Genomic DNA, 15,813 nt, shown 5'->3' with positions numbered 1-15,813 from the left:
GGCAGTTTTTATTGACATCGAAGGTGTATTTGATAACGTCCCCCTTGAGATCATCAACAATGCACTTGAATCCAGAGGCACCAATTTGGTTATTACCAGGTGGGTATCTAATCCGCTGAAATCCAAGTTTCTCGGGTTTTGCCTTGATTTCAAACTTAACAAGGGTAATCATTTTGAATACTGTGTCCGTAGGGTCAAGATAGTCTTTTGGTCTTGCAGGAACGCTATTGGAAAAACTTGGGTTTTATGGGATTTACTCAATGATCCTTAGTCCTATTGTCACACATGGCGTCATTGTTTGGTTGTCTAGGACTAAGTTGAGTTTCGTCAGGTCTGGTCTTAACAGACAGCAAGATTGATGACTGATCATCCTTCTTTTATTATGCTCAGTGATAATTCATAATTAAGGTATATTTTTCATAAGCCTTTGAAGATCCATTTTTTTTTCCAGAGATGAATGACAAAAATCTCCTGCTCCTCGGTGGCTTAGGGGCAATTGTCTGGTATGGTACACCAATGGATCAAGGCTAGATTGTAAATCAGGGGCAGGTTTTACTGTTCCTAGGATGGCACCAAGCTTCACTTTACTCTTGGTAATTATGCTATCATCTTCTGCTGCAAGGTGTGAAGTGTTATTTAAATATATCCACTAAATTCTGTTCTGACAGCCACTCTTATATCACTATAAAGGTGTAAATCCACCTCTTCTTTATTGTGGGAGTGATATTCAGTCCTTTGCTATCTTTCTTCCCGTAACAAGATATACCTACATTGGGTAACTGGGCATATGGGTATTTCTGGTAATTAAATGTTAATTGATTAAGCAAAACACTTTTTAGTAGTTCATCCCAGAAAAATGAAGATTAACCATTATTCAGTATCATTATTTAAACCCAACTCAGGATGGTCAAAATGTATCATTGGTCGAACTCACTCATGATGGTCAAAATTGATTAACTCATGATGGTTGATGAATTAACAAGGGCCAGCAGCGGTGCGATTTTCTGTGGCACCGAACCAGCTTTGAGAATATCTCCCAGATCCTACAGGGCTTTTATTTCAAGCTTTATGGCAGGATTTACTAAGTTTCATTTCCAAAATTATGAAAAAATAAGAACATAAAAAAAAAGAAAAATAAATGAAGAAAAAAACATAAGATAAATTGTTAAAAATAATGCTTTTCTATTACACAGTAATCTTAAAGAAAATTTTTAAAACGAGTTTCATAACATAATTTGTTTTAAATAAAAGACACATTTTATTTCCAAGTAAATGTTTATTTATAACAATATACACACTACACTAAATATGTAGGATCAGTTTTCATCATTATGAACTGATGTTTGAGTATAATAAAATGTATGGCAGAACAAAGAAAAAAAATATCAATTTTTATTTTAAAATAAAAATTGCATCACTAATCAGGTCATCACTTTGGCTATATATATTGTAATCATCTCATCCTTAAAATTGTAACAGATTTTTGAAGATGTCTCAACTCTAGAATAAATTACATTATTACACTATTTCTTGATCATCAAGACTCAGATTCTTTTGCAGTCCATCTCCAAAACATTACCCTCATTCTATCCCAGACAGCTCCAAAAGAATCCACTGCAGGACGTACATCAAGTATAGCAAATTTCCCATTTTGAACATTGACCTGTCCACCATCATAATAGTCAATTATATAGCGGACTTCTTTTCCACAGCGATCAACAATCCAATCATGACGATCAAAAGGTAGTTCATAGCTATTAATAAAATATAAGCATTTAAAATATATGTATTTATTAAATGAAATTAGTTTATGAAACTAGATTAGTTTGAAGTAGCTAAAATAAAAAAGTGCATATTCAAGAACCATAACAACCTTTTTAGAGACTATATATATTTTAAGCCCATTTTTTAAAATATAAATTGTTAGGGCTGGGATAGCTTGGTTAGTAGGGCACTGTGCCCGTGTCCAAGAGGTCGTGGGTTCGATCCCCGCCGGCCGAAGACTCACGTGTTGTATATGGTGATTGATGCACATTAATCTGTTGACTCACAAAGTCCTCCATGTTCCCATAACAAATCATACCTCTCGGGGGTGCTGATCCAGGAATTTTCTTGTCTTCCAGATTGGTTCAAAATTAAGGCTACAGAATTGAACATTAGTAGTGGTAAAACCAAAAATTGGGTCGGCTGTTCAACGACGGTTATAAAATAAAATAAAATGTAAATAGTTACAATGAACGTTTGATAAAAAATGTGACCTTTTTTCTCCTTCAATTTAAATGATAGGGCTTATTTAGTATTTGCAGAATCGTGTTCTAAATTACTATTTTTTAATTTTTGTATTTGCAAAGCTCAAATAAGAATTTTGATTGAGACTTTCACAATAAACTAACATTAAATTTGGCTTGTACTGATTCCAGTAATTATAAGATATGTCTAAGCAACTGAGCGAAATTGTTTTCTTAAATTTTTATCTCACATGAACTAGAAAAGTTTGCAAACATTTCAAATATAAAATATGGCTTTCAACAAAAATCTGAACTTAAAATTAATATTTAAAAAAAAAAAAAAAAAAAAAACAGAAACTTTGATGTATTATTTCAATTCACTCCAGTAAAACAGCTTTAGTTACTATTGGATAGCATATTTTAGATGCACAGCAAAAGCTTTAGCCCTATTTTAGAGGGAATTAAACAGATCTTGTCAAAGTTTGTTTTATCATAATTAAATCTGGGTCAAAGCTTTAATTAAAAAATAAAAACTTGCAAAACAGAAGTATGTGGTACACAAAGACAATGAAAGTTATATAAAATGAAAATGTTTTTAAACGTTTAGTTTATAAAAAGAAATAAAGGCATGCTTAATCCAATCATGATAATGAATCGTTTCAGTGAAATTTTTAACTTTAGTTATATTTTAACCTGAAATGCTTACAAAGCAGAAAAAAAAAAAATGCAAGTAAAGCACTGATGGTCTTTTTGTGGCTAATTTTATACAACTCGAACTCCTATATAAAATAAATTACAATAGGATCTTTTAATTTATTTAGAATTGAAAACCATAACAAACTATACTGTACCATGACAAACAGAAAATTGCAACTAAAAGCATTTTACTATATGCTACCATGGTTAAGTATAAAACACTAATTATCAATTCCCTTAGAAAGTTTTAAATATTAAATTTTTAAAAATATAAAATAACTCTGAATTTTTAAAATTTTTTTTCTTCAGGAATACATTATTTTACAAAAGAGAAAAACTGATAACTATTATGAATGATAGTAATGAAAGAAATGTATAAAAGTAATAGTAGAAAAAAAAAATCATTTTTGTAACTTATTGACGTTTAAAAACAAAAACCATGATAATTAGACTACTAAGTTAGAGTGTTGAGGTTAGATTGTTGTTTGCGGTAATCAATTTAACTATTTGAAATCAGGCTTGTAATTTTAGTCATTAAAAATTTATTTTGATTTGAATACTGTATTATGTTCATCCAAAACTGATCAGAATGGTAATAAATTGTTTTCAATTAGAACTGGCCCAAACATCTCTTGTGCATCTAGGAGAAATATATATTCTTCTAATGGGTAAAATAGAATTTTTAAAAAAATATATTTTCAAATTAATCAAACATCAGTTTGAAGATAACAGGAAATTTTTGGTGTGCTGGATTAGGTTTCAAAATCTTTTTTGGTGGGGAATGCTTTTTAAGTTTTCTTCTTCCTTGAGGGGGGGGGGGATCGTTTTTTTTAAAGTAAAGTTCATTTTTTTGCAACTGAAATTTAAATTATAAGAGAAACACAACACAATTATAGCCAGAGGGCTAGTTGAAACAACATCAATTTAATTTATTTTTAAGGTGAGGATAATTTTTAAATCTTTTTTTGCTTTGAGATATTATTTAGATAATTTTTATTTTATCTTTATTATACTAGAAAAAAATTGTGCAGTTCTCAAAGAAATCTAACAAATTCTCATTTTTTGTAACAGTTGTGTTAAAAAGTCTCCTTTCAAAATAGATAAAAATTGATGCATTTTGCGTATATTATGGGTTATACTCTTAAATTTTAAATTAAATGTTTTGGTATCAGTTTACATAAAACTGGAAAGTAATCCCAGCATTAATGACATAAACGATCTTGATAGGGCAAAAGAAAGAAGTTTTCCCGAACATAATGAAGAGGAACAGTTAGTTGCAAAAAAAAAAAAAAAAAAAAAAAAAAAAAANAAAAAAAAAAAAAAAAAAGACCTATAGGTTTAGAAAAGTTTAAAAGAACCATTTCTTTCATATAACCAATTCTCTAGTTTCTAGACTATTTTGGGATTTTATTCAATGTTAGCAAGAATTTTTAGAAATTAATTGGCGGAAAGGGCACAAAGCAAAGTTAAACTTATAAAAACAGTCTCAGTCCTATTTGAGAATCGGTATTAGAAAAAATTGTGGGAAAAAATCACAACACAAATGAGCCTGAATTAATTAAATATTTTTTAATTACATATTGATGAATAATTTAAATATTATTAGATAATATAAAAGTGCTAGTTTGCATAAAAAAACTTCTCACATTTCACACTTTTATTTCAAACTCTTATATGAGCTTGGAAAAAAAATTATAATATCAATACTTACACTTATCATACTCTGATATTATACTTTGGTAAAAATAATGTTTTAAATCAATGATTTAAAAAAATAAAAAAACTGTATATAATAATGGAAATTTCCTCATATTTGCAAATATTTTTAACTTTATATAGTATTTATATGAGATATATAATTGAACACATATGAAATTTTAAAAACTCCTCTCTGCACACTTTAAATTAATCCTTGTACATGAATTAATTTTCTAAAATAATGCCTGGCTACATTTGAATAAATTTTTAAATGACTCAACAGCCTGGATGGATTTGGTCATTAAATTGATGGAATTCTTAAAGAGAACATTACATCAATACCATTTTGTGTGTCTGTTTTACATTACAATCTTTAGGAAACTCTTTTTCTTTTCTTTTTTTTTTTTGAGTTTTTTTTTTCATATTATATTTTTTTAGTTTCAATTTTGTCTTCTGAGAATAATGTTTTATAGAATATTTCAAACAGCAAATCTAACAGACGTAGATTATAGGTAATAGGTATAGATAAATAATACATATACTCTCAAACTTATACACATAAGAATATGACTTCACATATTTAAATAATTGGCAGAACTTACCCAAGCCAACTGCGTATCCTTGCTCTTGGAGAATATTCTGTAGCTTTCCCACCAAATTTCTTTAATTTAGGGTTACAACATTCACTGAAATATATAATTAAATTTATCAATCAATAAAACTTGCTTCAAAACAATATATTGAGTAAACACTATGTGTTTTAAATATTTGGATGGGCAATATTTTTTAACCATACTAACCTAGCACCTTCCTTAACTGAATGGTTGGTTTAACTTATTTTTATCGCACTGGGGTGTTCTGTCACATCCCTGTTTATTTAATGCAATAAATATTTTTTAAAAATTATACTTTTTCGGTAGTTTTTGTCTTTTTTATTTCGAGTTTTTCCCTGTTCCTTCTTGCCACAATGTAATTGTAATTATATGCAATGTATTGTCATGCAAATATGCAATGTATTCTCATATAAAATTCTGGAAAATTAGTGAAGGATTTACTGCACTCATTAACTTGTTCTCTCATGAAGTTTAATGTCTGGTACTTTTGTATCTTCATATTCAGAGGACTTTAAATGTGAATTACTATATTTGGACATGATCGAGACTTGTTGTACCTCACTATTCTAGCTCTTTTAATTACTGACTTCTTGACCTTCAAATTCAGTCGTAAGAAGAACATCATTTTTGAAGTTTACTGCAACTACTCTGTTACAAATGTAGTTAACTACAACTTCTTTTGTTTTTAATGTAGTGACTGCAAACTAGTTAGGAATTGTAGTAACTACTCCACTACTTTAAGGAGAATAACTTTGCCGGAAAATTTAATTTACAACGATGTTCAAAATGGTTTTGAATGCCTTACAATACATATAAGCGATTAACTAAAAAATATATATATGAGCCAGTTTGTTATTCCAAAACACTTTTTTCGAATTTGTTCATTTAACCTTTAACTTTATATGGCTTTTTTAAAAGTTAATATTTAATTTAAGAAATGCAAAATCATCAAACAATTGCAATTTTTCAATTGCTTAATCCTCCTTTATTTCCCATAAGAAATTAAATACATCAAAAATACCCTCTATTTCTTTGAAGTAACATCAATGTTTCACAAGTGTGCATTCGTGTTTAAAAGTGTGACCAAAGTGATTTATTGTCTATTTTTCGTAGTGGCTAGTTTAAATATTAGTTATATGTGATTTCAAATATGTAATTTCCGTCAAAGCTCAGTTGCAGCAGCAGGGTCATTTTCATTGCATTTATTGATGAAACCCCGGAAAGATTTATACCCATCAAATTCAAAAAACTAGTTGCTTTAGAAACTTTCTAAACTAACTAGCGTTAAAAGTAGTTGCCAGGAATTGTTACAAACTACTATTTTTAGTTGTTTTGCATCTCACTACTTTTTTAAAAAAGTAGCACAACTAGAAACTAAGAAAAAAAGTAGTAACTACAGTAGTTTCACTACTTGTCAAGAGCTACTTCCGATCAATGCTCAAAATTATTGAAATTTATTGCTGAATGCGCCTCTTTGTCAAGGAAAAGGCATGTGAGTTTTAGACTAGGGGCCATGAATGTCTCATAAACCACTAATGGCTCGCTGATGATAATTCACTGTCCTACTATATAACCAAGAAAACTAACTGAATATAGTCATAGAATGACACTCATTTCAGACAGAAATGAGTAACACAAAATTTGAGGATAATGTTCATAAAATGAATCAACAAATTAATGTGTTTAATGCTTTATTAAGACTTAAGATCTTGATAATAAAAAATACAGAAAAGAGCAATCTGCCTAAGAACACAAAATCAAGACCAAGAACACATTTGATGGATTAGTTTTTGAAGAATATTCAGAGAACTACAACTCCACTTTGTTGGAATTTTTTTTCTAGTGATAGCAAAATTTATGTTTTTCAGTCTATGATTATTGGTTTAATAAATTAGTTTTAAAGTGATTTCACCCTGTAGTTGATACAAATTATTCAAATGTATATATGAAATGCCACTTGGTTCCACTGATTCCACGGAGAAGATTTAAAAGTTTTGCCAAAATTGTACAAGATTTTGCAAGCTTCTGTTTTTTGTTTCTAAGACTTTACTACATTTTTTGCAGAAAATGGATTAGTTGACATATCTGTAACATGTCATAAATCATAAAACCTGAAAAACAAAAATAAACCTAACTCTTAATTCCTTGGATCCATCTTGCTACTGAATTGTTTAGCCTGTATTATTTAGCATATATGTGGTCCTTAGGAATTTCCATATTTATGGATGTCATTTTCAAGCAGGAAAGGTTGAAGACCCTCATTTAAAAGAATCTTTGACTAAGATCATTTCTGAATGGTCATTAGATGTTGCCCCCCCCCCTTATTTTACATAGTCTGTAAATTAACTCTGTTTAAAAACAATGTATTTGATAAACCAAATACATCTTTTAAATGGAATTCAATTTTTCCATATCTTGCAAATTATACACTCGTATAAACCAAACAATTAAGAATAAAATTATATTATAAATATTTTTAGAAGAAACTGTAATAATCTAAGAGTCACACATGAATTCGGTTTCTATTATTCTTTTTTCCTATGTTGATTCTATAGAAAACTTATTAAAATGATTTCAAACAAAAAATAATTTTTACAAAAAAAGCAAATTACTCATTAAATAAAAAGCATGGGAAGATAAACATCTACATAAGAGGTTAGAAATGTCAAGAAGACATGCACTATATTTGCCACTGGGTCTCAGTTATTTCCACCTTTTTTTTCTCTCTAATTGATTGAAGTATTTAAATTTGCTGTTATTGGCTGTTTCTCAAGATTTAAATCAATTAAGTAATTAAATACTATGTCACCTTTACATCTAAACTTCAATTGAAGCATATGGTTAAGTTCTATTTGCAATTATTACAATATGTAGCACTGATTAGTCAAGTTATGTGACAATTTTAATTATTACAATTGCCTATGATTACTAATTTATTTTGTTTATAATGTGATCAGTCTTTAGCGTAAAAATGTGTACATAAAACAAAATCTTACGCAGCATGAAGAGCCTCCCATCTTAAGACTTCTTCCCAGGCAGCTTCATTGTTTACATTATGGATTCTAATAATATGATCCATATCATTTGGATCAATGTCTGATTCTTTCCATCTCCACCCTTTACGAAGCATTGCATTCCAAAACATTTGAGCAGAGGGATAAACCCAAAATTCATTTTCAGTTCCAGCTTTTGGAATCGTGGACACTTCTCGATTTTTAGGCAAAGGAAATGGTTGACCAGGAGCGGGATTTTGATTCATAGGTGGCATCTAAAGAAAAATAAAAGGTATGTTAAAATTATATATATATATATATATATATATATATATATGCGTGTGTGTGTGTGATAAACAAAACAATCTCTGTGTGAGAAAATCAACAAAGGCCAATAGATCTTGATCCCTCCTTAATTAAACTGTTAGAACTATTTTGATGTAAAAGAAGAGCGTTAGTTGAAAATGTAAAAGCGAACCTGTGTGACTCGCGTCTAAATGAGCTTTTGTTAAATAAAGAATAAGTATCATCCTCATTGGTTTTTCCATTGTCTCAATTAATGGTCATCCTACGTACATATATATGCAGTACAATAAATAGATACAAAAAGGATAAAAAGAAAAAGATAAATAAAATTCAGAAAAATAGTAAGTTTTATTTACTGTGCATAAGTTGCAAGTACAGTAGGGAACCGATTATCCGGAACGATCGGGACCATCGCTATTCCGGATAACTGATTTTTCTGGTTTTCTGAATCGTTACAAAAAGCCGTTTTTTTATCATTAAACCCAACTAAAAAAAAGAAATATATATTTGGAAATTATCTTAAAAAGAAGAAAAAACGATGAAGTAATACACTAATGATTATTTCTAAACTGATGGTAAGGTAAACATCCTTCAAAAAAGAAAGAAAAATCCTAAAATCTTATGAAGAAAAAAACATCTTTTTAAAAAAAAATCGCGGGAAAATTTATCGAATTTCGTTCCGGTTCTTTGGTTTTCCGGTTTTCTGATTTCCGGATAACGGGTTTTGTACTGTATTTAGAATAAGTTCAAGTATAAGAAATAAGTTCAAAATACCGTGGAACCCGTAAAAGTGACCACCTGGGTAAAGTGAGCATCTGAGTAAGGTGACCATTTTCTACAAGTCTTATTTAAAGAGTCCTTTTTAAAGAGTCTTCATAAAATGACCACCTCTATATAGTGACCATTTGACATGGTCCCAAGGGTGGTCAATTTAGACAGGTTCCACTGTATAGAGACAATATGGAGCAATTCTCGGCAATTTCTCAGTGTGGAAGGTGGCACAAGGCCTCCAAGGAGGGTCGGGAGAAGGTCACCGTCGAGCCTTCTTCTGGACGCCCAACAACAGCCCGACCAGATGAAAACGTCCAGCATGTGCGTGAAGTTTTGAAGTCAGACAGTCGGTTAAGCATTCAAATAATCGGTAACACCCTAAACTTGTCAAAATGCGTGGTACATGGGATTGTGACGGAGGATTTGCAAATGCAAAAGGTCTATGTGAAGCTTGTGCCGAAGGTGTTGACGGAGGAGCAAAAAGAAGTTCGAGTTTTGCGCAGCGAAGAATTGCTGGAATTGATGAGCTGGTGCCCCAGCCTCCCTATAGCCCTGACTTGGGACATTGTGACTTTTCTTTGCTCCCCCGACTGAAAAGAGAGCTGAAGGGAAAGCACCGGGAGTCGGTGGAGAACATCCAAGCTCATGTTACAAGGTTCCTGAGAGACATTCCTGTCGAGGAGTTCGAGAGTGCTTTCCAGACGTTGCAGAATCGTCTCTGCAAGTGTATTGATGCACAAGGGAACTATTTTGAAGAATTTTAACTATTTGTACCCAAAGGATCAATAAATACATTTTTCCCAGAAAATGCGCATTACTTTCAGAATGCACCCTGTATACTATGAAAATATCCCATTGCTAAATATATATGCATTTAATTATTGTTATTAAGCTTACACTTCATTTATGAGCTTAGAACAAATATTAAATCATTCACGAACAATACATTCGTGCTGTTTTTTTTAAGTTTGAAAACACATTAGCTTTATAACAAATTTGTTAAAAAGCATTACTTCAGTATAACCTTCAAAATATTATAGTGTATATACTATAGAATTACTTTTTAAGTTGCAAGTTACCTTACAATAAGAGTCTTTAGGAAATTGAAAAGGGGAATGTAGAGGAGGTGAAAAGAAAGTTCATTGTATTCAAATTATCTACAGACAAATTAACAAAAGGATTGAATGTCTTTCTTATCTAATGCTATAAATATATTGAAAGGTATGACTTTTTTTAGTCATTCCATCATTACCATCATTCCATCAGTCTGCAAAAAAATTAGAGGCCTGCCCATCAGGGGTGGATCTACCTAAGGGCTTTTTGAGCTGCAGCCCAGGGCCCCGTGGATACAAAGGGCCCCAGTCCCCACTGAAAACAATAGGTGATATTTTGAATTTAAAAAAGATATCTAATATTAAAAAAAACTATTATGAGGTTGGCAACCCCGAGATTAATCAACTCATGCATGTGCGCGTCTATCGAAGGGAACGGGAAATTCCCCATCGCTAGTTTTTGGCCAGTGTATTTTTTCGTGTCTATTACGGGGGACTTCCCGCCGAGCCGCTTAACGTCTACGTAATTTTCTTTTCTCGCACTTCTGTTCTCGTCGTCAAAGTGACAAACTTGTTTAGTTTACTAACTTGTTTAAAAAATCATGAAGATTCTAATGAACATAAGAAACCAATGTTAGTGTGGTTGACACGAAAAGAAAATAGATCTGTTTTAGACAAGCAGCTTCAGAAACAATTAAGAAAAGAAACAGAAAATTATCACTATGTCCTAAAACAGGTTATTGCAGTGGTCAAATCTTAAGTATAAGGGACTTAGCATTTAGAGGTTCCGAGGAAGTATTTGGTTCTCCACATAATGGTAATTTTATGGGTGCTCTGGAGCTATTGGCAGAGTTCGATCCATTCATTCGTAAACACATTGAACAACGAGAGCTGCGACCAAAATCGATAATATCGTACTTATCAAAAACAGTATATGAGGAAATAATTGAGATTATGAGCCAACAGATAATTAAACAAATTATAACTCAAATAAATGACGACGACACAAAGTATTATTCAATTGTGGTGGATTCTACTCCAGATCTATCTCACAATGATCAACTTGCTATTGTATTACGATACTATTTTCGGGGAAAAGTGTATGAAAGATGTGTATCCTTCATTAAAATTTGCAGTCATACTGGCTTACATTTAATATTTTACAAGACGTTTTAGAAACAAATGGACTACTACTGGATAATTGTAGGGGACAATCTTATGACAACACTGCTAATATGGCGAGTCGCTACAATGGTGTACAAGCACTACTAAAACAAAGAAATAAATCCGCGGATTGTGTGCCATGTGCTGCTCATTCCCTTAAGTTGGTGAAGAATCTGTTAAGGTTGCAACCAAAATTGTGAACTTTTTTGGAGTAGTGCAAAAAATATACTTTTTCTTTTCTACTTCGACCCATAGGTGGGAACTGTTAAATCGTGAAACAAAACTCAAATTTACGTTAAAAAGTTTAAGACAGTCTAGATGGTCTTGTCACTATGATGCTGTCAAAACTTTGAAAAAAAATTATGATGACATTATGAAAATTTTCGAAAGTTTCAGCGAAAATGAGGATGAGAAAGTTGATTTTCGGAAAGAGGCACGAAATTTATTCAATAAAATGGCGAAACTCGATACCGCAATTTTGATTATTTTTTTGGGGAGATTTAATTTAGTTAATAGAAAAATACAGAGCCCTGGATATATATATGTAGATATTTGATATAATTGTGATATTTGTGAAGGCGACAAGTTAATTGTGTCATTGAAAGACTTCGTGAACATTGAACAACATAAGGCACCAATCAGATCAGAAGCTAAAGGAATTCGAAGAGAAAGCTAAAAAATTAAGTACTAGTGTGGGAATTAACAACAATGACATAAACAAGAGACGCATTACTCCAAAATTTTCGGATAAGTCTACGGCGCAGAAAAATTTAAAAGGGACACTCTAAACGTTGTGTTGGATAAGCTGATTATTGATTTAAATAAAAGGAGCCAAGTCTATGAGATGTATAGCAAGAAATTCAAATTTTTAATGGATTTGCAAGACGAAAATATGGAAAACATAGATCATGTACGTAATATTTTTTATTATTATCCAGAACACGTAGACGAGCATTTAATGAATGAGTGCATTCAGTTAAAATCTTATTTATTTCAGCCTAAGCCAGTCTTACACCTCTTGCAGTGAAATTTTTATGCTAATTTAAGAAAAGATACTTGTTGATGTTTTCCAAATTGCTATACTATCTTAAAGATTTTTTTAACTTTGCCAATCACTAGCTGTGAAGCGGATCGCTCTTTCTCCAGGATGTCATACATAGAAAACAAATATAGGACAACAATGTCAAACCATCGACTAAATCATTTATCAACTCTTTCCATAAATTCTGATTTAACGAAGGACTTACAATGCGATGAGCAAATAAAGGAATTTGCAGCACGAAAATGCAGAAAGGTTGCTTTATAATTTATACAACATAACTACACATAACCTGTCAATTTCTTTTGCAATAATGTTGTACAGTTGCTGTTTGTATACACAAATAAAAATAAATAAATAAAATTATTTTATTGTCCTATTTTTTTCTATATGCTTATCTACATCACTACAGAAAACAGTTTTTTTTTGACAAAATGGCTATTAGGGCCCCTAAGTAGTTTCAGCTCAGGGCCCCACAAATTCATGATCCGCCCATGCTGCCCATAATGAATTTTCTGAATTTTCCTTTTGAATGAATTTGCCTTTTATGAATTTTCCTAGAATAATGTTACAAACATCATACAAACCATGTTTAAAGGATCAATATCACTCTCTTTCAAGCCTGTAACAGGACATTCACTTTTAGTAGGTTTTTCCATTTGATCATGCTTGTAAGGACAACCTCCTGATTTAGGTTGTTGGTCTGATTGCTTATCTGACAGAGTAGATTTTTCTGAATTTATTACTTTGGTGGAAGGCATTTCTTGAACAGATGCAGAAGTTGAGGCAAGAACTGAGGAAGATGTAGAAGCCCCCATACTTCACACCTAGAATAAATCAATATAAAATTAAAATGAAATAAATGCTGAAATGCATCTGTATTGTGAAAATGTAATTCCATTGAAATTTAAAAAGCAATTAAATGAATAGTGCTGGAAATTTGTTTCCTGGAACGCAGTTTACCAGAGAGTATATGGGGAGGAGGAAAGATAAATTTAAACATTGTTTACATGCTTTGTTCTCCATCTGAGGATAATTCTAGAGAAGGATTACATTCCAAAACTACAATATAAATTAGGAAACTTAATAACACACAATATTCTGTAATGACCATTTTTAATATTTACTTTAAAAATTCTTCTTAAGAATGAAGTCAAAGAAATATGTATTTTAAAAGTCTAAAATTAATATGAACTAGGACAATGTACAAATGGAGACAAAACACTATGAACCACTTCTAAGGAGACAGAACTGAAAACTTCTAAGTCAGTTTAATTGTTAGAAATATTAGGAGTTGAAAAGTGTTTACTATAAAGTGTTTATCTATTCAAGTTTCATATAGAAACTAAACTGTTTTTGCTTTCAGTAATGTCATCCCAAGAAATGATTTGTTCGAATTCATTTTTCACTCTCTTAAATATTAATTTATGATTCTAATGTGTACATTCCTTTTACTTCATTTTAGATAAATATTAACAAAAATTACTCAAATTAAAATCCCGGCTAGCAGAAAAGAGCCAAAATGTCATACTAGTGCATTTTGGCCGCAGGTTGTAAAAAGCTCAACTTAATGGTTTTTTTTTAAAGTGTTTTATTGGGTTTCAAAGAAAGTTAATTGAGTTTGTATATCCTTTTTCTTTTCTTTATAGCTATGGAGTAAGTCTTGTAACTTGGTCTAAATACCATCAAGTTAAACAATAATTAAGCCTTTAATAATCATAATTATTTATACATTTTATAATCTAAGTCAGTTACATTGATAATTACGCAAAAAATTTTTTTAATGGCAATAATATGGTACAATAACCTTGGTACTTTACTTATACTATTTTTAAAATAATGAAAAACTATTTAATGTTTAAGTGAAGAAATAAATTATTTATTTCTATTCAAATAAAAGACATCAACTTTCAAAATAAATTTGTAACATGAAAATTTATCTGAACAATGGTGCATTGCATTACTTTTCCTTTAACAAATGATTTGAAAGGCAGAGAAAATGAAAAAATCTAAGTATTGATTTTTGCAAATTATTATTTTGCTGCATTATAAACTTAATATTTTGAGCTGATTTGTTTATAATAAGCTGATTTGTTACTAGTGTGACGTCGCATGACCCGAATATAGAGGTGTGCATCTACACATCTGTATAAACCTAGCTTAATACACTAGGTACCATGTCCTGCAGTTGATATTCGGTGGAATGATGTACAGCCTTGTAGAAGCCCAGAATAAAAAAAATACCATAAATATTTTCCTGATAATTGAAAAAAACTTTTTTTTTGAATTTTTAACATTATCATCATTGGAAAGCGCTTTCAGATTTAAAAAAAGTTGACCCTGAGACAAAGTAAGAAAAAATGTTTTTCATCTGTTTATGTTTTTAAGTCAGTTTTCACTTCGCTTTATTATAGTTTTAGGCATTGTGATTGCATTTAAAGGAAAAGCTTATGTTTCTGCATGGATTTTCTGAATATACATATATAGAAAAGTATTTTACTACTATGATAAATATTTAGGTGTCATTCGCGCCATGCTGTTGCATTCTAATTTTAAACTCGGTTGGAAGAATAAATTCATTTTTCTATTTTTGTTGTTATTGTTACTTTACGTCGCACTAGAGCTGCACAATGGGCTATTGGCGACGGTCTGGGAAACATCCCGGAGGTTCTATTTTTGCAATCGCTCAAAAACTAGATCCCTCTAATTTTATTAAAACATTCTTGAGAAGTTAAGTAAAATATTTTGTTAAATTGTAAATGCAAAATTAAAATCATAAAGTAATTTTTCATAAACAGTTTTATTTCAAATTCATAGGATACATTGGAACAACTTTGAGATTTAAATAAAATTATATTGATTATGTAATCTAAAGAAAAAGCTTGTTCCAGTTTGCTGTAGATTATTAATAATAAAATATGCGGAAAATTAAAATTTCCTTATAATTGCTTGTGTGAATAGTTAAAAATTCAGGAAAAAAAATAGGATAAATATAATTAATCTGAAAAACGGTATTTTATATTTTATTTACCTAGCCAAACACGCTGCTGGTCTAATGCGTTTGTTTGTTTACATATATTTAGCAATCACAGTTAACTATCATAACATGAGAAATATATACTGGAATGTAAGGGAGCGTTTGTACTGTACATTGTTAAATGTGTGCTGGTGAGAAACGATGCTGATTGGTGAGTTTTTCGTGTCAAAATAATTTCACCAATCAAGCTCACATTTTTTCTTAAATTGTATTTC

The 15,813-nt window shown here is 30.7% G+C and overlaps 1 protein-coding gene across 1 annotated transcript; it reads right to left on the bottom strand.

The window, feature by feature from the left end:
• Window positions 1-1,256: 1,256 nt before the first annotated feature.
• On the bottom strand, window positions 1,257-15,714 carry LOC107453805 (Cytochrome c heme lyase). Its single transcript, XM_016070763.3, has 5 exons — window positions 15,593-15,714; window positions 13,149-13,388; window positions 8,233-8,504; window positions 5,225-5,308; window positions 1,257-1,754 (listed from the first exon to the last, which is right to left on the bottom strand). Exons 2-5 carry the CDS (start codon window positions 13,377-13,379, stop codon window positions 1,538-1,540), a joined length of 804 nt encoding a protein of 267 aa, XP_015926249.1. The 5' UTR covers window positions 13,380-13,388; window positions 15,593-15,714; the 3' UTR covers window positions 1,257-1,537.
• Between the last annotated feature and the right edge of the window lie 99 nt (window positions 15,715-15,813).

The sequence above is a fragment of the Parasteatoda tepidariorum genome, chromosome 7, assembly GCF_043381705.1.
Source record: "Parasteatoda tepidariorum isolate YZ-2023 chromosome 7, CAS_Ptep_4.0, whole genome shotgun sequence".
NCBI lineage: Eukaryota > Metazoa > Arthropoda > Arachnida > Araneae > Theridiidae > Parasteatoda > Parasteatoda tepidariorum.
The sequence above is the reverse complement of the archived record's forward strand: the minus strand, read 5'-3'. Positions and strand labels throughout refer to the sequence as shown.